At 48.0% G+C, this 18,737-nt stretch overlaps 2 protein-coding genes across 2 annotated transcripts; one reads left to right on the forward strand and one right to left on the reverse strand.

Annotated features, from left to right (window-relative positions):
• The first annotated feature begins 418 nt into the window (after window positions 1–418).
• POLR1B (RNA polymerase I subunit B) lies at window positions 419–18,426 on the forward strand. The gene is made up of 15 exons (XM_062605915.1): window positions 419–593; window positions 676–843; window positions 3,059–3,205; window positions 3,892–4,024; window positions 5,016–5,152; window positions 6,832–7,055; window positions 8,238–8,409; window positions 9,198–9,369; window positions 10,145–10,426; window positions 11,002–11,135; window positions 11,530–11,700; window positions 12,306–12,462; window positions 14,193–14,389; window positions 14,769–15,022; window positions 16,727–18,426. The coding sequence occupies exons 1-15, from the start codon at window positions 453–455 to the stop codon at window positions 17,604–17,606; spliced, it is 3,369 nt and encodes a 1,122-aa protein (XP_062461899.1). The 5' UTR covers window positions 419–452; the 3' UTR covers window positions 17,607–18,426.
• CUNH6orf226 (chromosome unknown C6orf226 homolog) lies at window positions 17,684–18,664 on the reverse strand. The gene is made up of 2 exons (XM_062605955.1): window positions 18,431–18,664; window positions 17,684–17,924 (listed from the first exon to the last, which is right to left on the reverse strand). The coding sequence occupies exons 1-2, from the start codon at window positions 18,661–18,663 to the stop codon at window positions 17,846–17,848; spliced, it is 312 nt and encodes a 103-aa protein (XP_062461939.1). The 5' UTR covers window position 18,664; the 3' UTR covers window positions 17,684–17,845.
• Between the last annotated feature and the right edge of the window lie 73 nt (window positions 18,665–18,737).

Consider the following 18,737-nt stretch of genomic DNA (forward strand, 5'->3'; position numbering starts at 1 on the left):
GACAAGTGTGAGGCGGCAGCACGGCGCTGAGGGGCTGGCCTCACACGCCAAGGCTGTGCCAGCACCCATAGGAGATGGAGGGGAGGCGGTTTGAGGGTCAGGGGTGCAGAGGCAACGAGGGGGGAGTGTGTCAGACTAGCAGGAACATGGTGCTGGGGGGAGCAGAGCTCTGGGGGACGTGGCTGGGGCTGACTGAGGGGGGCAGCAATGGGGGGACGGCTGAGGGGGACGGCGATGGGAGGACACAGCGACAGGTGGCGCTAGAGCACCGCAGGGGCGCTGCCTGCGCTGCCTTGCGCGGACGGGCTTCCGCACCACCGAGCTGCGGTGTGAGCGCAGCAGCGCCCCCTAGTGGCCCGGCGGAATCCCAGCCGCTGTACGCGGCGCGGTGCGGTCCGGTCCTCGCGGTCCCGCCCCGCCGCTTCCCGTGAGGCGGCGCGCGGCCGGGCGGCATGGCGGAGTGCGGCGGGCAGGACCCGCACAGGCTGCGGCCGAGGCCGGCGGTGCGCAGCGCGCCCCGGCGGGACCTCACCGGCGCCCACATCGAGTCCTTCAACTACGCCGTCAGCGAGGGGGTGTACCGCGCCGTGCAGGTCTGCGGGGGGGGGCGGCGGCGGCGGCGGCGGGAGGGGTCCCCGGGGGTCTCCCGCCGCGCCTCACCCGGTGCCGTTGCAGGATCTGCTGCCGCTGGAGTTCGCGCTGAAGGACAGGCGGGTGTCGCTGGCCGTGGATGGGGTGTCCATCGCCCCCCCCGCCGTGCCCCCGGGGACCGTGTGCCAGGAGAGGAAGGTGTTCCCCGCCGAGTGCCGCGGCCTGCGCAGCACCTACCGCGGTAGGATCACTGTAAGTGTCCGGCTGCCGGGGCCCGCCCGCCCTCCCGGTCCGCGTATTCCTGCCGCTCGGGGTAGCCCCACGCCGCCGGTCCCGGTCAAAGCCGGCTGAGTCTGAAGTTAAAGACCCCTCTATGTAAAGTCCTTTTCCCGGGCTCACCTGCCCCGGGGGATTCTGAAGAGCTCCCTCTTAGTCTGAGTGTTGGTGAAGTGTGAGCTCACTGCGCAAACCTCCCTTCAAACCGAGCTCCTCATGGGCCCCATCTCCACTGTCCGTGTGTTCATGGAGTCATAGGATTAGAGAATCAGTCAGGTTGGAAAAGACCCTCAAGATCACCCAGTCCAACCGTGCCCCAGCACTACCAAGGCCACCACTAACCCATGGCACTGAGGGCCTCGTCTATGCTGTTTGTGAACTCTTCCAGGGACGGTGATTCCAGCACTGCCCTGGGCAGCCTGTTCCAATGCCTGACTGCCCTTTGGGGAAGGAATTGTTCCCAGTATCCAGCCTAAGCCTCCTCTGATGCAGCTGAGCTCAGCCCCCTCCTGGCTCCATCCTCCTTTCAGGCAGTTGTAGAGAGTGATAAGGTCCCCCCTGAGCCTTCTCTTCTCCAGACTAAACCACCCCCAGGTCCCTCAGCCATTCCCCATCACACTTGTGCTCCAGGCCCTGCACCAGCTCCATTGCCTTTCTCTGGCCCTGCTCCAGCACCTCAATGTCTGTATTTTAGTGAGGGGCCCAGAACTGAACACAGGATTCAAGGTGCGACCTCACCAGTGCTCAGTACAGAGGAATGGTCACTGCCCTGGCCCTGCTGCCACACTGGTGCTGATACAGGCCAGGATGCTGTTGGACTTCTTGGCTGCCTTGGCACAAGCTGCTCATGTTCAGTTCCATCAGTCAGCACACCCAGGTCCTTTTCTGCTGAGCAGCTTTCCAGCCACTCTGCCCCAAGCCTGGAGCATTCCATGTGGTTAGTGTGGCCCAGGGGCAGAAACCGGCGCTGAGCTTTGTTGAACCTCACACCAGTGGCCACAGCCCATGGATCCAGCCTGTGCAGATCCCTCTGTGGATCCTTCCTACCCTCCAGCAGATCAATACTCCCAGGCAGCTTGGTGTTGTCAGTGGCTTTCCACAGGACCTTACCTGTGTTCTTTTCTGTCAGATTTGCTTTGCCATCAGCCAGTCTGTTTGGAAGACCTTGGAAGAAGACCTGTGTCATCCCAGCGAATGTGATAATCCCAGTCTTGTTTCTGCAGGAATCGGGGTTTCAGAAGCCGCAGTGGTGTTCCCATATTGTAGTTCAGAGCTATAAACTCAAATCGTATCTTCACCATTTTTCTGAATTGCTCTGAAGTTTGTGCAGAGGAGAAGCAGCATCCCCAGCAAATATTTTCCTTTGCACCCAGTTGTTTGAATTTTTCTCTGTCAAAGCATTACAGTGATAAAAGCAGCTGCAAGTGCAGGATCTTATCTGAACATGAGAATGGAGCAGTTACAGGTTGTTCAGAGTCTTTCCCATGGCTCTTAGATTTTTCTGAGCTAGAGATGCGTTGTTTTCCATACCTGAATTATTTCCTATCTTTTATTTTTTTCCCCAATGTCTGTTTAATTCGTTTGGGTTTGTTGTTTTTTTTTTAATGAACCTGTGTGCAATAGTTGGAACAAAACTTTTTGCTCCCGCTCTGTTTTATCACCTTGTTATGTGCAATCCGGGAGTCCTGCAGAGCCACTGCCAGATCTTGTTACTGTAAATATATCATTTCCTTTCAGACATGTGAAAGATCATTTGCGAACGTGTGAAGTGAACAAGTCTTAGCAAGGGTCTGCAGGCTGCAGTGTGGATGGCCTCCCATTGAGCACTGTTTTTTTCTGCTTTTAACTGTGTGTTAATTTCAGAGGTTTCCTTTCCTATCCCGTGGCTGCCTTTTTCATTTAGGCTGCTCTCTTGGGGGGGTCTGAAAGGCTGAATGGATTGTACCAACACTTTACTAGCAGCTTCTTTACCTAGTTCTAGACTCGTATGATCTTCTGTAAACCCATGTTGGCTGTTTTCCAGAGTGCAGTCTTTCTGCCTGTATCTAGTAATTCTGCTTTTTATTGTATATCGTTACTACCATTTTTACAGTGATGGAAGTTAATAGATTGTGGTTACACTAAACATACAGTTAATACAGCAGGAAAGATTAAACTCAATTTGCTCATTGTTTGCTTTATGTCGTTTCAGGCTGACATCAGCTGGTCAGTGAATGACATGCCGCAAGGGACGATTAAATATCTCCTGGGGTATATTCCAATCATGGTCAAGTCCAAGCTATGCAACCTCTATGATCTGTCTCCACAAGAGCTCATGCAGCACCATGAGGAGGAAGAGGTAACAGGGATTTGTGGGTCAGGAAAATCTGCATTTTCAGTTGTCCTCTACAGCTTTTTTTCCACACCCCCTCCCAGTAGCACATCAGCTGCTGGTGATTGAATACTCAATTATTTAGTGCTATATCACTCACGAAAGAGTGAGCAAACTATGAAACACAATCTACAATGGCACACTGTTGCTGCCCCCTTGGTGTTCCGCTTGTAACTTTACTCAGAGTATTACTTGCTAGCGAAACACTTTGTGTCTAATGACATACTCTTTGGGGAGCTATAAATTTATCAGTGTTAAGTCTTTACGTGCCCAGAAAGAGGTTTTCTGCACTGAAGATTCCTCTCATTTGAGAACTTCAGAGTATTTATTTAAATAGTAGTTCATGTCAGCTCTACAAAGCTGTTCAGTTGACCACACAGGTTTGATGCATTTTTCTTACTTCCTTTAAATTATGGAACATAAAATACGGAACATCCCTTTCCTTTCACTGTCTACTATGTTTAAACTTAATAGTCACTGGCAAGGAGTGCAGCCTTTCCAAATGCAATGCTGAAACCCATGTCTTGTTATGTGTTTCATAGTTAAAACATTAGTTTGTTTTTGCTGTATGATTCAGGCATTTTTGCCTTTTAATTAAAAGGCTGGGTTATGAATTTCTAAGCATATTAAAATAATTCTTCTTCCCCTGCCAGGAAATGGGAGGCTACTTTATAATTAATGGCTTAGAAAAGGTTATTAGGATGCTGATTATGCCCAGGCGAAACTTCCCTCTTGCAATGACAAGACACAAATGGAAAAACAGAGGCCCTGGTTTCACAGAGTACGGTAAGCTGAGCAGTGTCCTGCAGCATCCTGCTTCTAACTACTTGAGGACAAAGAGGAGTGACCATCTAAAGCTGACTTGTGTTAGTTTGGCTTATTGTAGCTCTTGTATGATGTTAATCTTTTTTACTACATAATACTGCAAGCATGAGGCTGGTGCTTGCCTTGTGGGAGCTGTCTGATCTCCCCATGCTGAGCAAGGCAACTGTATTGCAGTGCATGTAGCCTTTTGTTTATGTGGAAGGTGACTTCAGTAGAAGTTAGTGTAAACTACTGTGTTTGTCTCACTGAATTTGCTTATCCATACTTTGAGATGGCAGATTTAAGTGATGCAAAGGAGATGAACCAGATTCTTGGCTGTCCCATTCCTGTGTCATGTATACTCAGTAAAAGGAGTTTAAAGTTGAATTAAGCCAGAAATTCACAGTTTAAACTTGGGTGTTACCAGCTGCTGATTTGACTGGACTGTGCTGCTGAAGCACATGCTGTAATTCCAGGGTAATGAATTCTGAGGCACTGCCAATTCAAATGGTCTCATTTGGTTTTATTTTGTCCTGCAGTGGTACAGGGCCAAGCATGGGACAAGACCAGGAAATGCTGCCTCAGTGGTACCACCCGGGCTCAGAGATGTAAAAACTTCACCCACAGGGCAATTAGGAAGATTACTTATGCATTGCTGAATCTTACAGCAGAGGTTACAGACAGATTAATTGAGGTTTGGGTATTGGATTTTCTCTTTATGCATCTTCCAAGCTTTTCAGTGAGTGTGCTGGACATACTGAGGTATTTGTCCACTAAGAGCTGAATTGAGCTGGTGTATTTCTTTGAAATGCTAGACTGATGATGAAACTAGTGATCTGCCTTGTATTCTCAGCCACCAAGTACCAAAGTTTCTCTGATGGATTGTCTCATACCTGCTCAGACATACCACAGCAATGCAGCCAGTGAGGTTTGTACAGCTCACATTGGTCTTTGCTTGTGTTCATTTTTGCAGGAGTGGTGATGCACTGTGTTAAGGATGAGCACACTGCAATAAATATGAACCTTCACTACTTAGAAAATGGCTGTGTCATGGTAAACTTCATTTTTCAGAAAGAGTTGTTCTTCCTTCCCTTGGGATTTGCTCTGAAGGTAAACAATTAATGCTCGTATTTTCTGTGTTGTGTAAATATGGAAGTTTTGCTAAGCATTTTTATTTAAGTAATGGGAAGAAGCTAATTCCATAATAAGTATGTTTACTCATCTTTGCTATACTGGCTGAAGAACTGTAGTTCAAGCTAAGCCTATGCCTGCAATGTAACACTTGGCTGCAGCAGAGGAAGTGTGCGCAGTGTCAGGAGAAGAGAGGGTGCATAGATTTTGCTGATTAACACTGCATGAATAGCTCTTGGAGGGTGAAAGAGTTTGCCACCTAATATGAGAGATCTCCCAATATAAGAGGATGTGGAGCTGTTAGAGCGAGAGCACAGGAGGCCACCCAGATGCTCCAAGGGCTGGAGCAGCTCTGCTCTGGAGACAGGCTGAGAGAGCTGGGCTGGTTCAGCCTGGAGAGGAGAAGGCTCCTTAAAGGGAGACCTTAGAGCAGCTCCAGTGCCTAAAGGGGCTGACAAGAAATCTGGAGAGGGGCTTTGGACAAGGGCCTGTGGGGACAGGACAAGGGGGAATGGCTTTAAACTGACAGAGGGGAGATTGAGGTGAGACATTGGGAAGAAATTCTTCCCTGTGAGGGTACTGAGGCCCTGGCACAGGGTGCCCAGAGAAGCTGTGGCTGCCCCATCCCTGGCAGTGTTCAAGGCCAGGTTGGACAGGGTTTGGAGCATTCTGGTCTACTGGAACATGTCCCTGCCTGTGCCAGGGGGTTGGAACTGGATGAGCTTTAAGGTCCCTTCCAACCCAAACCCATCTGGGATTCTTTAAACCTGCTGTATTCATTTCACTGTTGCATAATGCATTGCACTTTTTCTTCACTGCTTTCCTTCAACTTCTGTTTCAACAAAGGTAGTTACCAAAAGTAGCTGATTACCTGTCGTGTTAACATGCCAGAAGATTTGTACTGATTTTCTAGTAGTTCGCAAGATCTCTGGCTAAGCAGGCCCTGTTGTCTGAAGTTCAAAATCTTCTGTAAGTAGTCACTCTGTGGGTGTGCATCCCAGCATCAATCAGGCTCAGTTCTGTTCTGGTTTCTTGTGGCAAGTCCAGGTCCCACTGAGGCAGACTGCTGCTACTGCAGCCCCACTGCTCCTCTGTTGTGGCTAGAATTCTGGTTTCTTCTTGTCTAATCATCCCAGTTCTTTCCTCTTGTTCCTGTTGGACAAGAAGTAGCATGTGCTGGACAAGAGGCAATATGTGCCCTAGCAGTTTCCTGGTTATATATGTCATGATCAAGCAGCAGAACTGGGTTTACATTGCTCCCTTTCTGCCTTAAAAATCTATTTGAAGACGAGGCACATTTGTCAGTAAATACAGAATTAAGTGATGGACGAGATACTTGCTTAACCCTGGTGTCAAGATATTAGGAAGCCATTGTAACAGCAAGAGGATGTTGGAGGCTGCAAGTTTGGGTTTATTTTTCCCAAGGGTCTCATTGGATTGAGAGTACTTGTAATCGTCATCAGGGTGTGAATATCCCCTGCATTACTCACAGTCTAAGCACCTCACCCCCACAGCATTTTTCACTCTGCATGTGGAAGGTTGTTTCCAGAGGACTGAAAACCTAAATCAGTGGGGTGCCCTTGTTGTTTTACTGTCTTTTATGGACAGGTATTGCTATGCCTTTTTTTTTTCTGATCCAATACACTTCTGTCTTTCAGGCATTAGTTAATTTCCCAGACTACCAGATTTTTGAAGAGTTGGTCAAGGGAAAGGAAGATGACACCTTTTATGTGAACTGCGTTACTGAGATGATGAGAGCCGTGGTGGATGCAGGCTGTTACACACAGCAAAATGTCCTCGAATACCTGGGAAGGAGCTTCAGAATAAAACTCAACCTCCCTGAGTGGTACAGCAATGAACAGGCTGCAGATTTCATTTTGAAGTATGTTTGTATGCATGTAGGAGTGTGTGATTTGGTGTAATTGTATTGAAATTACAAGCAGATTTAAAAGTTCTCTGCCATATTACTTCGGTACAGTTTTCATGTGCGTTTGTAAAACCAGTGGCCAGTTTCTGATGGCACTTCAGGATGCTGATAATCTGTACTTGTGGTGTTCAGAAATATGTATTTTAATGGATTGACACGAGTATCCCCAAAATAGTTTTGGGAGAGGGTGTCAGTTGTTATTTAGAGGTGATTTTCTGATGTATTTGATGAAAAATGTTAAGGAAGAGAAGGTAGGAGACTGAGGCCCTATTTGTTGAACAGAAATGCACTTCATCAGTTTCACACAGTTGCTGACAACTCTGATGACAGTTACATCGATCTTTTAAAATGGTAGAAATTAGACGCTTTAAAGTCTTGTTTCTTCCGTGGAATAAGTTAGAAGGGAATGGAAGAGCTGGCTTTGAACCTGTCGGTGTGGCAGGCATTCAGCTAGTTTCTTTTTCTGGTAAAAGTAGGTGTAAGCTTTTTGAGAGGTTCTTTTAGCACATGAAAAGGATCATTTGGGAGGATGTACTTGAAAATAGGGGGTGGTCATGTGGCTGGAAACCCAAAGGCAGCCTTCAGGTGCCTCAGAGGTTGCTTAAATATCCAGGGACCAGTTGATGAAGACCAGCAGTGGAGATGCAGACTTTCTGTGGCAGGGCACTGATAGAGTAAACAGTAATGTTTTGTGATTTGCTGCTAGTTGCCAGCTCAGATTTCGGTGCATGTGTGTGAATATGTGCATGTATATGATTAATGTCATAGCTACTGTAAAATAACATTCAAACCTCATCCTTTGACTGGTCCTGACTGCAATACCTGCTACATAAACTGTATACTTACAAGGGCATCTAACATGGAAGTACGTAAAACCAACTTTTCACAAAGTTTACCTATATCCTTAACAAAACTAGCACCTTAAGATAAGAGGATCATTTTTTGGCTCAGTCTCTGGGGGTTTTTATATTATTTCTTGGTATTTTCATACAATACTAAGGGCAGCTGGAAAAGCCTGGGCTTTGTTGGGCATTTTAGCAAAAAAAAAAGCCAACTTGGTTTATGATAGTTGAGGAGAAACTTGAAAACCAGCTAGCATGAAGAGATGGTGTTAGTTATCTTCCTCTTTCCCTCCAGCAAGTGTATCTGCATCCATCTGACAAACAGAACAGAAAAGTTCTACCTGCTCTGCATGATGACCCAGAAGCTGTATGCCTTTGCCAAAGGGGAGTGCATGGAGGATAATCCAGACAGTCTGATGAATCAAGAAGTGCTTACCCCAGGACAGCTTTTCCTTATGTTCTTGAAGGTAAGGTCTTACAGGGTTTAAGCCTGTGTATATCATGGTCATCTGGTCCAGGCATGACAGTGACCATGGGGACAGGAGAAGTGCAGGAGCCAGACTGAAGAGCAGGGAGCCTGGGTATGCTATGTAGGCTTGGGAGAGTGCTGGATGTAGTGTAGGCAGGCAGTGAGTTGAGGAAGGCTTGTGTGTCTCAGTGTAAGGTACTCAATATGCTGAAGAAAAGCCTGTACAAAACCCCCATTGAAGAGCTTTGTAGCATTCCAAAGCAAATCAAAGTGCCCCATTCAGAGTAGGGGTCTGAGGAAAGAGGAATACTGATCCCTCCAGCGCTTTAAGAGGCTTTTGAAACAGCATGCTCCTGTTGCATCATTTCATACAGGAGTGGTAAAGCTCTGTCTGGTTCTGGTGTCGCTGCTGTTTCATGTGGCAAATGTGCAAGAGAATAACTTTTCCCATCTTCCAGAAGTGATGATTCATAAGATTGTCATCACTGTCCCATCTTGAAATTCCTTTACAGATCAGGAAGTTGATAGCAGGCTTCTGACTTACACAGTGAATTTCTTACTGGTCATGTAAACGTGGTTTCCTGGTCTATTTTAATTCGATATTAATTCAGTTTATTTCTAGGGATTCCTCATTTTAGGATGCTGGGAGGAAAATGTGCTTGTTCAGAAGCTAGACTCTCCCATGAAAATCATTGTGGAATAGTAGTACATGTAACTGATGTGGAGTTCTAAATTGAGCCTTTATTTTCCTGTTTTAAATGCGAATCTCTCACTTTTCAACCACAGGAGAGGCTTGAAAGCTGGCTGCAATCTGTTAAGTTCGTTTTGGAGAAAAAAGCAGAAAAGGCTGATGTCAGCATAAACGCAGACAACTTGGTGAAGGCTTTCAGCCTGGCCACAGACTTTACCAAGCCATTTGAGTACCTTCTTGCAACTGGTAACCTGCGATCTAAAACAGGTAAATCTTCAGGCTTAAGAAGCCATTTTCCCTTCTAAACAGAAACAACATAAAACTGAGCTCTTAACTCAAAACAACTGCTTGCATGCAGTTATTGTGTTATGTTTGCAGACTGAATTACGGGAAGTGGTTAAGGAAGATGATAGTTGAGGAAAAAGGCAAGATTTCTCCTCAAGCGTAGACCTCATGGATGGTATAAAAAGCCTCTATGCAAATAAATAGTTGAAATTAAATTTAGCACCATTTAAAAGAGCAACCATATTAAGATTTGTTTCCCCAAGCATTATCTCCTCTTAGAAGGTGCGGTGTAAGACAGAGAAGGGGCATTTGTTTTATCAGGACTGCCCCACTGATCATGTGAGAGAAACTGCTTTGCTAATGTGTATTTCAAATTTACCTGGTGCTTCCCTGAAGTGTCCGGTGTGATGCTGTTGGGCTGGAATGCCCACTAGAAAATGAGATGAGAAGACCATGGAATTCCAGTAAAACATATACCAGCTGCAGATCCTCAGGTTGCTTCCCTTGTGATGACTTTCCCATGTTCCTGAAAGGAGTTAGGTTTTGAGCAATAGCTTGGAATTTAAACTCTCTCAGCCTGTGCTGAGTTGCACTGAATCGCCTCTGCGCAAGTAGCAGCATGTGTGCCTTCTGCTGCTGGGATCTTGTGTGAGGGCTTGTAGGGCTTGTCAGTGAAAACCAAGACACTGCTTTGTAACATCACACTCTGTGATAAAGCTGGCTGTCACCTGCCATAAATCTCCCTTCTGTTCCCAAGGCCTGGGCATGTTACAGGACAGCGGTCTGTGTGTGGTGGGAGACAAGCTGAATTTCGTCCGGTACCTCTCCCACTTCCGCTGCGTACACAGAGGAGCTGCCTTTTCCCAGATGAGAACTACAACCGTCCGCAAGCTGCTGCCCGAGTCCTGGGGCTTCCTGTGCCCTGTGGACACTCCAGATGGGGAACCCTGCGGGCTCATGAACCACATGACAGCTCTGTGCGAAATAGTGACCGAGATGGTGCCCGTGAGGGACATCCCACCTTTGTTATGTTCCCTGGGTATGTTTTACTGGCTTGATCATTTAGTGCAGCTAGCTTCCTTTATACCTTTCTGCCCTGCACACCTGTATGTGGGAAAGCTTCTCCAGCTTTCACCAGGGAAGGTGAAATCAACTTAAACCTGTACTTACTGTGCTGCTTCTTAGTGATAAGTAGCACATTGATTTTAGAGGCGTGTTGACCTCTTGGAGAGTGTAAAGTTCAATGTAAATATCTCTTAACTGCCTCTCGTGGAGCGAGGATGTTCATGAAGCACAAAGAATTGCACAATACAAGCTCTGAGGAACTGGACCAAGCAGGCAATTTCTAATGCTGCTGGTGACTTGAATTAAACTGTAGCTCACTTGTGTTCACCAATAACGGGAATCCCTATTCCAGTCAGGAAAACAGGCAGGGCAATTGCATTCTTAGTTGTGCATGTCTTGTATTTTCCATCTGCAACTTTGCCCTGTAGGGCTGAATTTTTGGATGTCTCTGAAAGCTCTTTGGTGCAACCTGGGGCTTCCTGCAGACACAGTTCCTGTGTTCTGCCTGCTTTTCTGGGCTGTTCCTTCTACCAAACCCTCTTCCCACAGGTGTCACCCCACTGGATGCGACTCCAAGCAAGCCTTACGCTGAGTGCTACAGAGTTGTGTTGGATGGCTCTGTGGTGGGCTGGGTAGAGTGGGACCTGGCTCCTGAGATCGCAGAAACCCTCCGCCGGTTCAAGGTTGTCTTGTTTAGAATGCTTTTTAGCTAAGCGTGCTCAATATGCAGCAGTCAAAAATAGGCATGTCTGGGACTCTTCTTTCCTGTTTGAATGTGACCCAACGCGTTATCTTTGGCATTATGTTGGTACTGGAGTGGGCTTTTCTGTTTTTCTTGTTTATATCCATATGTTTGGTCTGTTGCTTTGTGAAGTCATGATTTTGGAGAAAGAATTCTTCTCAAAGATGGACAGACTTTGTCCTTTTCTTGAAGTATTTGTAAAATCTTCTCTCCACCATTTTATATCAGCAGCTACACCTGTGGTTGGCATTTGCATTGTGTATCCTGTGGGATGCAGCTTAACTTAAACCAGTGTTGGTTTGTGTTTCTAAATTGATGTTTCTTTGCACAAACAGATGACACAAGAGAAGAGATTTCCTGCGCGGGCAGAAGTGGTCCTTATCCCAATGACAGGAAAACCCAGTCTGTATCCTGGGTTGTTCATTTTTACTACCCCTTGCCGGCTGGTGCGGCCTGTCAGGAACCTGTTCTATGGAAGGAATGAATGGATTGGTACTCTGGAACAGGTGGGGATTGAATATTTCCTTTATAATGCACTGGTTGTTACAGAGGTACCTGGCATCAAAAACAGAGTTTTGGAAAACACTTGTGAAGGGAACTGAAGATGGGACATGAGGAGCTTGTGTTGAAGAGCTGGCATAGAGCCAGAAATTCCTGCTAATTGGCTTCTTGTAGGTGTTGTAGCTGGGCTGTAGGAATCTTCTTGAGAGACTGAAATCTGCTCTTAGTGAAGCTTTGGAGATGAAGGATTGCTGTCTTGCATGTACTGTCTCATCTCATTTTACATCATGTTCTTCAAATTGCCCCTAGGTGGGCAAGCCGTGGATGGTGGGGAACTGGCCCATTTGGAACAATTAAAATGGGAGACGGGAAGGAGGACACATTACTGCAGTTTTGTATTTCCAGACTTGCTTTCCTTGCAGCTGGTCTGTGATTGTGGTGGGCAGTTTAACAGCTGTCATATTTGTCTTGCCTGCTAATACTCTGAGATGCAGGCAATGACCACAGCTAAAACTGAAGTGCATAAAAAGACATCAGAGGCAGCATTGTGTTGCTTCCTTTCCTTTCAAAGAAGGAAGTGAATGAGCATTGTCCAATTTGATGCTTGCAGATCTTCATGAATGTGGCCACAGTAGAGTCAGAGGTGATACCTGAAATAACCACTCACCTGGAGCTCTTCCCTCACAGCATTCTGAGTGTGGTGGCCAACCTCATTCCCTTTTCTGACCACAACCAAAGTCCTCGAAACATGTACCAGTGCCAGATGGGTAAGTGCTATAGTTCCTAATGCTGCAAGTCCCTGGGCAAGAAAGAGGGTAAAAAAAAAGTCTTATGTGTCTATTTCAGTGTGTCTTCCTGCATTCCCAAATAAAAGCTCTTTCCAGCTGCTGTTTCAACATTAAGGTTGATGAACAGCCTTTTTTTTTTCATGGCAAAGTTAATGAAGTCAAGTTTATCATTCTAGCTGCCTTCTGGTGGGCATTCTAGGTTGTTGCAGCCATAGAATAATACCATTAGCTAGGCTGGAAAAGACCTTCAAGATCTTCAGGTCCAACCATTCCCCAGCACTGCCAAGGCCACCACTAACCCATGTCATTAGGGGCCTCGTCTACACGGTTTGTGAGCACTTCCAGGGACGGTGATTCCAGCACTGCCCTGGGCAGCCTGTTCCAATGCCTGACTGTTCTCTGGGGAAGAAATAGTTCCCAATATCCAGTCTAAACTGCTTGAGGCAGTTGCTTGAGGCTGCCTGGTGCAGCTTGAGGTCATTTCCTCTTGTACTATCCCTTGTTCCTTGGGAGAAGAGCCCAGCCACCTCCTGGCTCCATCCTCCTGTCAGTCGTAGAGAGCGATAAGGTCCCACCTGAGCCCTCTCCAGGCTAAACCCCCTAGGTCCCTCAGCCATTCCCCATCACACTTGTTCTCCAGGCCCTTCACCAGCTCCGTTGCCCTTCAGTAAGTTCTGTTTGTTTTTCCTTACTTTGATATTGTTGATCACACAGACAAGCAAAGGGCACTGCACCAGCTGTGTCGTGTGTTAGTGTCTGACAGCTGTGCTGCCAGCAGTCCTCTCTTCCCCACAGCCAACAGAGGTTAACTGACTTCTGACTGGTGGGTACAGTAGATGCTCTGCAGTGCTCAGGGTGAGGTTTCCTTGCCACCTGTCTTCACTGAGCAACTGCTGTCTTGGTACTGCAACTGTTGAGAGGACAGTTGCCAGGCATCTGTTGCAAGAGAATACAGCACTGTGGCAACACAGGAGGGGTTTTTCTCCTGACAAATATTTGACAAAGATTTAAACTGACTGATTTGGTTGTCTGAAAGAAGTTGGGATAGGATCTGAGGCCCTTAGAGACACAGTTTAGTGGTGGGCTTGGCAGTCCTGGGGTAAGGGTTGGACTTGCAGGTCTTTTCCAACCCAACTGATTCTATATAGTAGGGTTTCAGTCAGGTGAGGTGCAAGTGATGTGCAAGAAGCTTATTAAAGCCAAAAAAAGTCAGGCTGAGAGAAAGTGTGTGGGTAGGGAATTCAGGAGAACAGATCTCATTACTTTGGGTATTACATCCCTGACAATATTAGCAGAAAGATGTCCTTAAACTGCTACTACTTTTTCGTACTTTTCTGAAGTAGCAATGTGACTGTTGCTCAAAACTTGCTTTCCGTGCCAGTACATTTATACTGTCTAGCCTGGACATATGTAAGGTGTGCCTCACCATGGGAAACTCTGGGAGCAAAAACCTCATTGGAGATTTTGGAATTGCAGGAAAGACACAAAATTACAACTAGTCCTTAGGAAATTCTACGAAAGGAATTGAGTGTTGTGGTTCACAGAACCTTTTATAGCTGGATTTTGGGCAGTTATTAAATTCCAAGAGTTTTAAGATTGGTTACCCCTTTACATTGTAAGTATTTCCAGCTTTCTTCTTAACCAGATATATGGGGGATGAAACAGATTAACTTTGAGTTGATCCTGGATAAATCTAACTTTCTTTATAGGAAAGCAAACCATGGGGTTTCCAGTTTATAACTACAAGGATCGCTCAGATAACAAGCTGTACCACCTTCACACTCCCCAGAGCCCCCTGGTGCGGCCCAGCATGTATGACTATTATGGGATGGACAGCTATCCAGTTGGCACCAATTCGATTGTGGCTGTCATCTCCTACAGTGGCTATGACATGGAAGATGCAATGGTAAGGCACTGAAGGAGAACTCATGCTGTCCTGTAGAGGATGCTGGGGACTTGGGAGGAAGGGTGGTACCTCACTGAGGAGAGCCTGTTTTCTGCTTCTGCTAGTCCACAGACTCTCTAAATACAGATGTAGGAGCACAGTGGTTAAGTGTTACATCAGGTAATGCTGGAAGTACTGAGAATAGAGTGGAGCTCCCTTGGGCAAGGCATTGAGAAATCCTGGGGTTCCAGGAGGTTTGGGCCTTTTGGAACAGTGACTTGCTGGGAGGCTTTGTTTAGGGAAACAATGTTAAAAAGGTGAGCATCAGATCAGAATGGAAATGCTTTTTGTGTTGCAATTACCACCAAGTCTTTAACAAGCCTTTGTTGTTTCTTTGTAGATCGTGAACAAGTCTTCCTGGCAGAGAGGGTTTGCCTATGGAAGCGTTATCAAGATGGAGAGCATTGACCTTTCCCTTAAAGCCAGCAGGGCAGGCGATAATTTAGTCTTTGGCATCAAGCCTGGTGACCTGAACGTTACGGAGAAGTTGGATGCTGATGGACTGCCTTTTGTTGGCTCCATCCTACAGCCTGGGGACCCCTTCTACAGCTTCATGAACCTCACCACAGGGGAGACCTTCACTGTGTACTATTCGTAAGTACAGCTTGTCCCTCTTGGCTCCACACACCAGTCTGAGAGCAGTTGGTCCTGATGAGCTGCAGTGTCTTCTCCTCCAGATGTTCCCTTCCCTCCTCACGTCATAGTGTCCATGTCCTGACAGAGAGAGTGTGAAGTTCATGTTGTAGGTGACTCCCATGCATGTGTCACGGCTTTTCTCTAAGCCAATGTATGCTGCAGAGCTTCTTATCCCAGGAGGAGAATCTGAGGCCGGTAAAGAGCTTGCAGAAATGTCTCACAGTCTCCAAGGACTGTTCCCCTGCCCAACGCCTGTAGTAATTTTCTGTAGCTTCTTATGAATTGATTCACAAGAGGGCTTCTGTTTAACAAGAAACAGCCAAAAAACCACCAAACAGAAAACCAAAACAAAGTGCCTGATCCCAGAGACTCGCCAGAAAAAACTTGGAAGCAAAGTTAGATTAGATATTAGGAAGAAATTCTTCTGAGGGTGGTGAGGCTCTGGCACAGGGTGCCCAGAGAAGCTGTGGCTGCCCCATCCCTGGCAGTGTTCAAGGCCAGATTGGACAGGGCTTGGAGCAACCTGGTCTAGTGTGAGGTGTCCCTGCCCGTGGCAGGGGGTTGGAACCAGATGAGTTTTAAGGTTCCTTCCAGCCCAAACCATTCTAGGATTCTAAGTTGTTACAGCATTAGGAGCTTTCTATTAACACTGCAGCTTCCAAACTGCTCGTGTATTAAAATGCATCAGCTACATCCCTTCCTCTGCCCTGGAATATTTCAGGGATAAGCTCTGTCAGATTGTTCTTGAACTTCCACTGACTGAGGGAAGGCTGCTGAGGCTTTCATTTAAACTCTTAATTCTTTCAGGAAAGGGAAACAAAAACATTGACAAACCCATATATTTAAGTGCATCCTGCGCTCTGTACAACTTCAGGCCTTATATGTGTCTCTGTAGCATTGATAGAGTGAGGATAATGCTGTGTAGCGTTAGGGAGGCGAATCAGTTTGAGAAGAACTTGAGCAACACACGGAGTGGTCTTACTGGAAAAGCTGTTTGTTGCTCTAACAGTGCCTTAAGTGCCCAGGAGACTGCTGTGGATGACTGCTCAGTCATCCTGGTTGTAGAGCAGAGCAAGGAAATTCAGCACATGGTAGTGGGGATGTGGAAGCTCAGCTTTGTCCTTGCCCTTGTGGAGCCCTTTAGCTTTCTCACCCTACGCTTCTGCTCCCAGCTGTCTTGTGGCAGCCCAGCCTTAGTTCAGGTTCCTTATCCAGAGAGACTTTTTACTTCTGCTATCCAGCTTTTGTTCATTCGTGGTCCAAATCTGATTATTATTTAGAATTCCTATAAAAGCATGAGGTTCCCAGCTCTCAGTGCTGGCTCCTGTCCCCCATTTGCCAAAAAAATCCCCCAGCTCCTTCAGGGAGAAGGGCTGCTGCCTTAACACAAAGCACATGGCACTGGGATGCAGTTTGTCAGATAAAGTAGGATACAGATAAACCAGGTTCAAATGAGCTTTATTTTAAATCACCTGGAAGTTGTAGCTGTGCTTATAGTATGAGAAAAAGCAATTTCATGGCACTTGTGTAGATGCCACTGAACTGCTTCCTTGCCCTCATGCTCATGCAGTCTGATTTCCCTGGCTACTGAGTCGTACTCTTCCAGAACGGTCAATCAGCTCCCTGACCCCTTTGCTGTGGTTGTTTTTCCCACCTACACAGGAGTAAGGAAGTCGGCATTGTGGACAACGTCAGGTTATGCAGCAACGACCGTGGCACTGGGAAGTTCAAGAAGGCCTGCATCACCGTGAGGGTTCCCCGGAACCCAACCATTGGAGACAAATTCGCCAGCCGTCACGGACAGAAAGGTATCCTGAGCCAGCTCTGGCCAGTGGAGGACATGCCCTTCACGGAGAACGGGATGGTTCCAGACATCCTCTTCAACCCTCACGGCTTTCCCTCCCGCATGACCATTGGGATGCTAATCGAGAGCATGGCGGGGAAGTCAGCAGCGCTGCACGGCGTCTCCTATGATGCCACTCCCTTCACCTTCACGGAGAAGAACTCTGCCCTGAAGTACTTCGGTGAGACTTTAGTGAGTGCTGGTTATAACTTCTTTGGGACGGAAAAGATGTACAGTGGCATCAGCGGCCTGGAGCTGGAGGCAGAGATCTTTGTGGGAGTGGTGTACTACCAGCGCCTGCGCCACATGGTCTCAGACAAGTTCCAGGTGAGGACAACGGGGCCCCGAGACGCTGTCACCAACCAGCCTGTCAAGGGGAGGAACGTGGAAGGTGGGATTCGCTTCGGTGAGATGGAACGAGACGCTTTGCTGGCTCATGGCACCTCCTTCTTGCTGCAAGACCGGCTGTTCAACTGCTCCGATGGCTCCATCGCCTACATCTGCACGAGCTGCAGCAGCATGACATCTCCTGTGCTGGAGAAACAGCCCCAGTCCTCCATGCCAAGCAGCAGGAGGTACTCCTGCTCTGTCTGCAGCGGGGTGGACTCCATCGAGGTGGTCCCTGTGCCCCACGTCTTCCGGTACTTCGTGGCAGAGCTGGCAGCCATGAACATAAAAACAAAGCTCAACGTGGAGTAGCGCTGTCCCCAGGCACGGCGATGCTGCTGCTGGCAGGGAGGAAGCACAGGTCGGTCCTGCCTCTGCCCCAGTGCGGGTTTCAAGTGTTAAGTCAGTTCTCAGGTTCTTCAACGTTTGCAAGATTAATTTGGTGTTGGTATTGCGACGGGGCGGTCGCTGAGCTGTGTGGTGAGGCAACACAGCTCTGCTGAAGTTCATTTGCACTTCCTAAAGGATCACGGGCACCAGGCATAAGGAAATCAAGCAATATCACTGCTCCCACCAGGCTGCTGCGTTGAGAGCGGTGCGGGTTCTTCGTTCTCTGAGCGCTGGCTGCAGCTGCAAAAATGAAGAAGTCATAAAATGGCATGAAGTGAATGCTGGAAATTATGGGAAAAAAAGAGATAAACTTTTGGTTTTCGGAGAAAAATCCTTGCAAAACGTATGCCTGAATGATGGGTATGTGTTAAAGTGATCAGACATGTTTTACTTTGCTTTATTTCAACACCATGTGCCTTGAAACTCATGAAGAAGAAGAAGGCACCGACTTTAACCGCATGAAGCTGCAGCCTTGACCCCAAGAGACCAGCATGGCCAAGCCAGGCCTGACCCGAGGAGCATTTGGTGTCGCTGAGCCCAGCGCCTGGCTTGGTGCAGCACCGCAGGCGGCTTTTTGGTGCGTTGGCTGAAGCAGCAGCAAGCAGAGGGCTTTCCAGCCTGGCTGGAACGCATGGACACGGTGGGACAGGAGCTCGCCGCGTCCCCTGCTGCAGCTGCTTTCCCGGCGGCCGCCGGCCCCGGAGCTGTGTGCCCGTTAAAGAGTTCTTTTGTACGTTTCTAATCACCTGTGTGCCGAGCCGTGCTGGGGGCCGCGGGTGAGGGCGGGCTCCGCGGGGCGCCCTTCCCAGGGCTTGGCGGGCGGCGGCAGGCGGGAGGCGGTGGGGGTGTCCCCGGTGGGCGAGGCCCGGGGCCGCCGCACCCCCGGCGGCTCCTGCCCGCTCTGCACCAGCCGCAGCACCTCGGCGAAGGACGGGGAGGGCGGCGGCGCGGCGGGGAGCGGACCCGGGGCCTGCTCCATGGCGTGGAGACGGTGCGGATGGACCGTACCACCGGGGCGGGGGAAGCGGGCGCTACCATTGCAGGAGAGGCGGG

This window comes from Pezoporus occidentalis, unplaced genomic scaffold, assembly GCF_034315485.1.
Source record: "Pezoporus occidentalis ecotype Australia unplaced genomic scaffold, CSIRO_AGI_Poc_V1 ctg93, whole genome shotgun sequence".
Taxonomy (NCBI): Eukaryota; Metazoa; Chordata; class Aves; order Psittaciformes; family Psittacidae; genus Pezoporus; species Pezoporus occidentalis.

What these genes read in the sequence shown, in the direction of transcription:
- POLR1B (XM_062605915.1), top strand. Translation starts at nt 453, where the DNA reads ATGGCGGAGTGCGGCGGGCAGGACCCGCACAGGCTGCGGCCGAGGCCG. An exon ending in CCTTGGGATTTGCTCTGAAG is followed by an intron (nt 5,153 to 6,831) that starts GTAAACAATTAA and finishes TCTGTCTTTCAG; the next exon opens with GCATTAGTTAATTTCCCAGA. An exon ending in ATGACATGGAAGATGCAATG is followed by an intron (nt 14,390 to 14,768) that starts GTAAGGCACTGA and finishes GTTTCTTTGTAG; the next exon opens with ATCGTGAACAAGTCTTCCTG.
- CUNH6orf226 (XM_062605955.1), bottom strand. Translation starts at nt 18,663, where the DNA reads ATGGAGCAGGCCCCGGGTCCGCTCCCCGCCGCGCCGCCGCCCTCCCCG. An exon ending in CAGCACGGCTCGGCACACAG is followed by an intron (nt 17,925 to 18,430) that starts GTGATTAGAAAC and finishes TCATTTTTGCAG; the next exon opens with CTGCAGCCAGCGCTCAGAGA.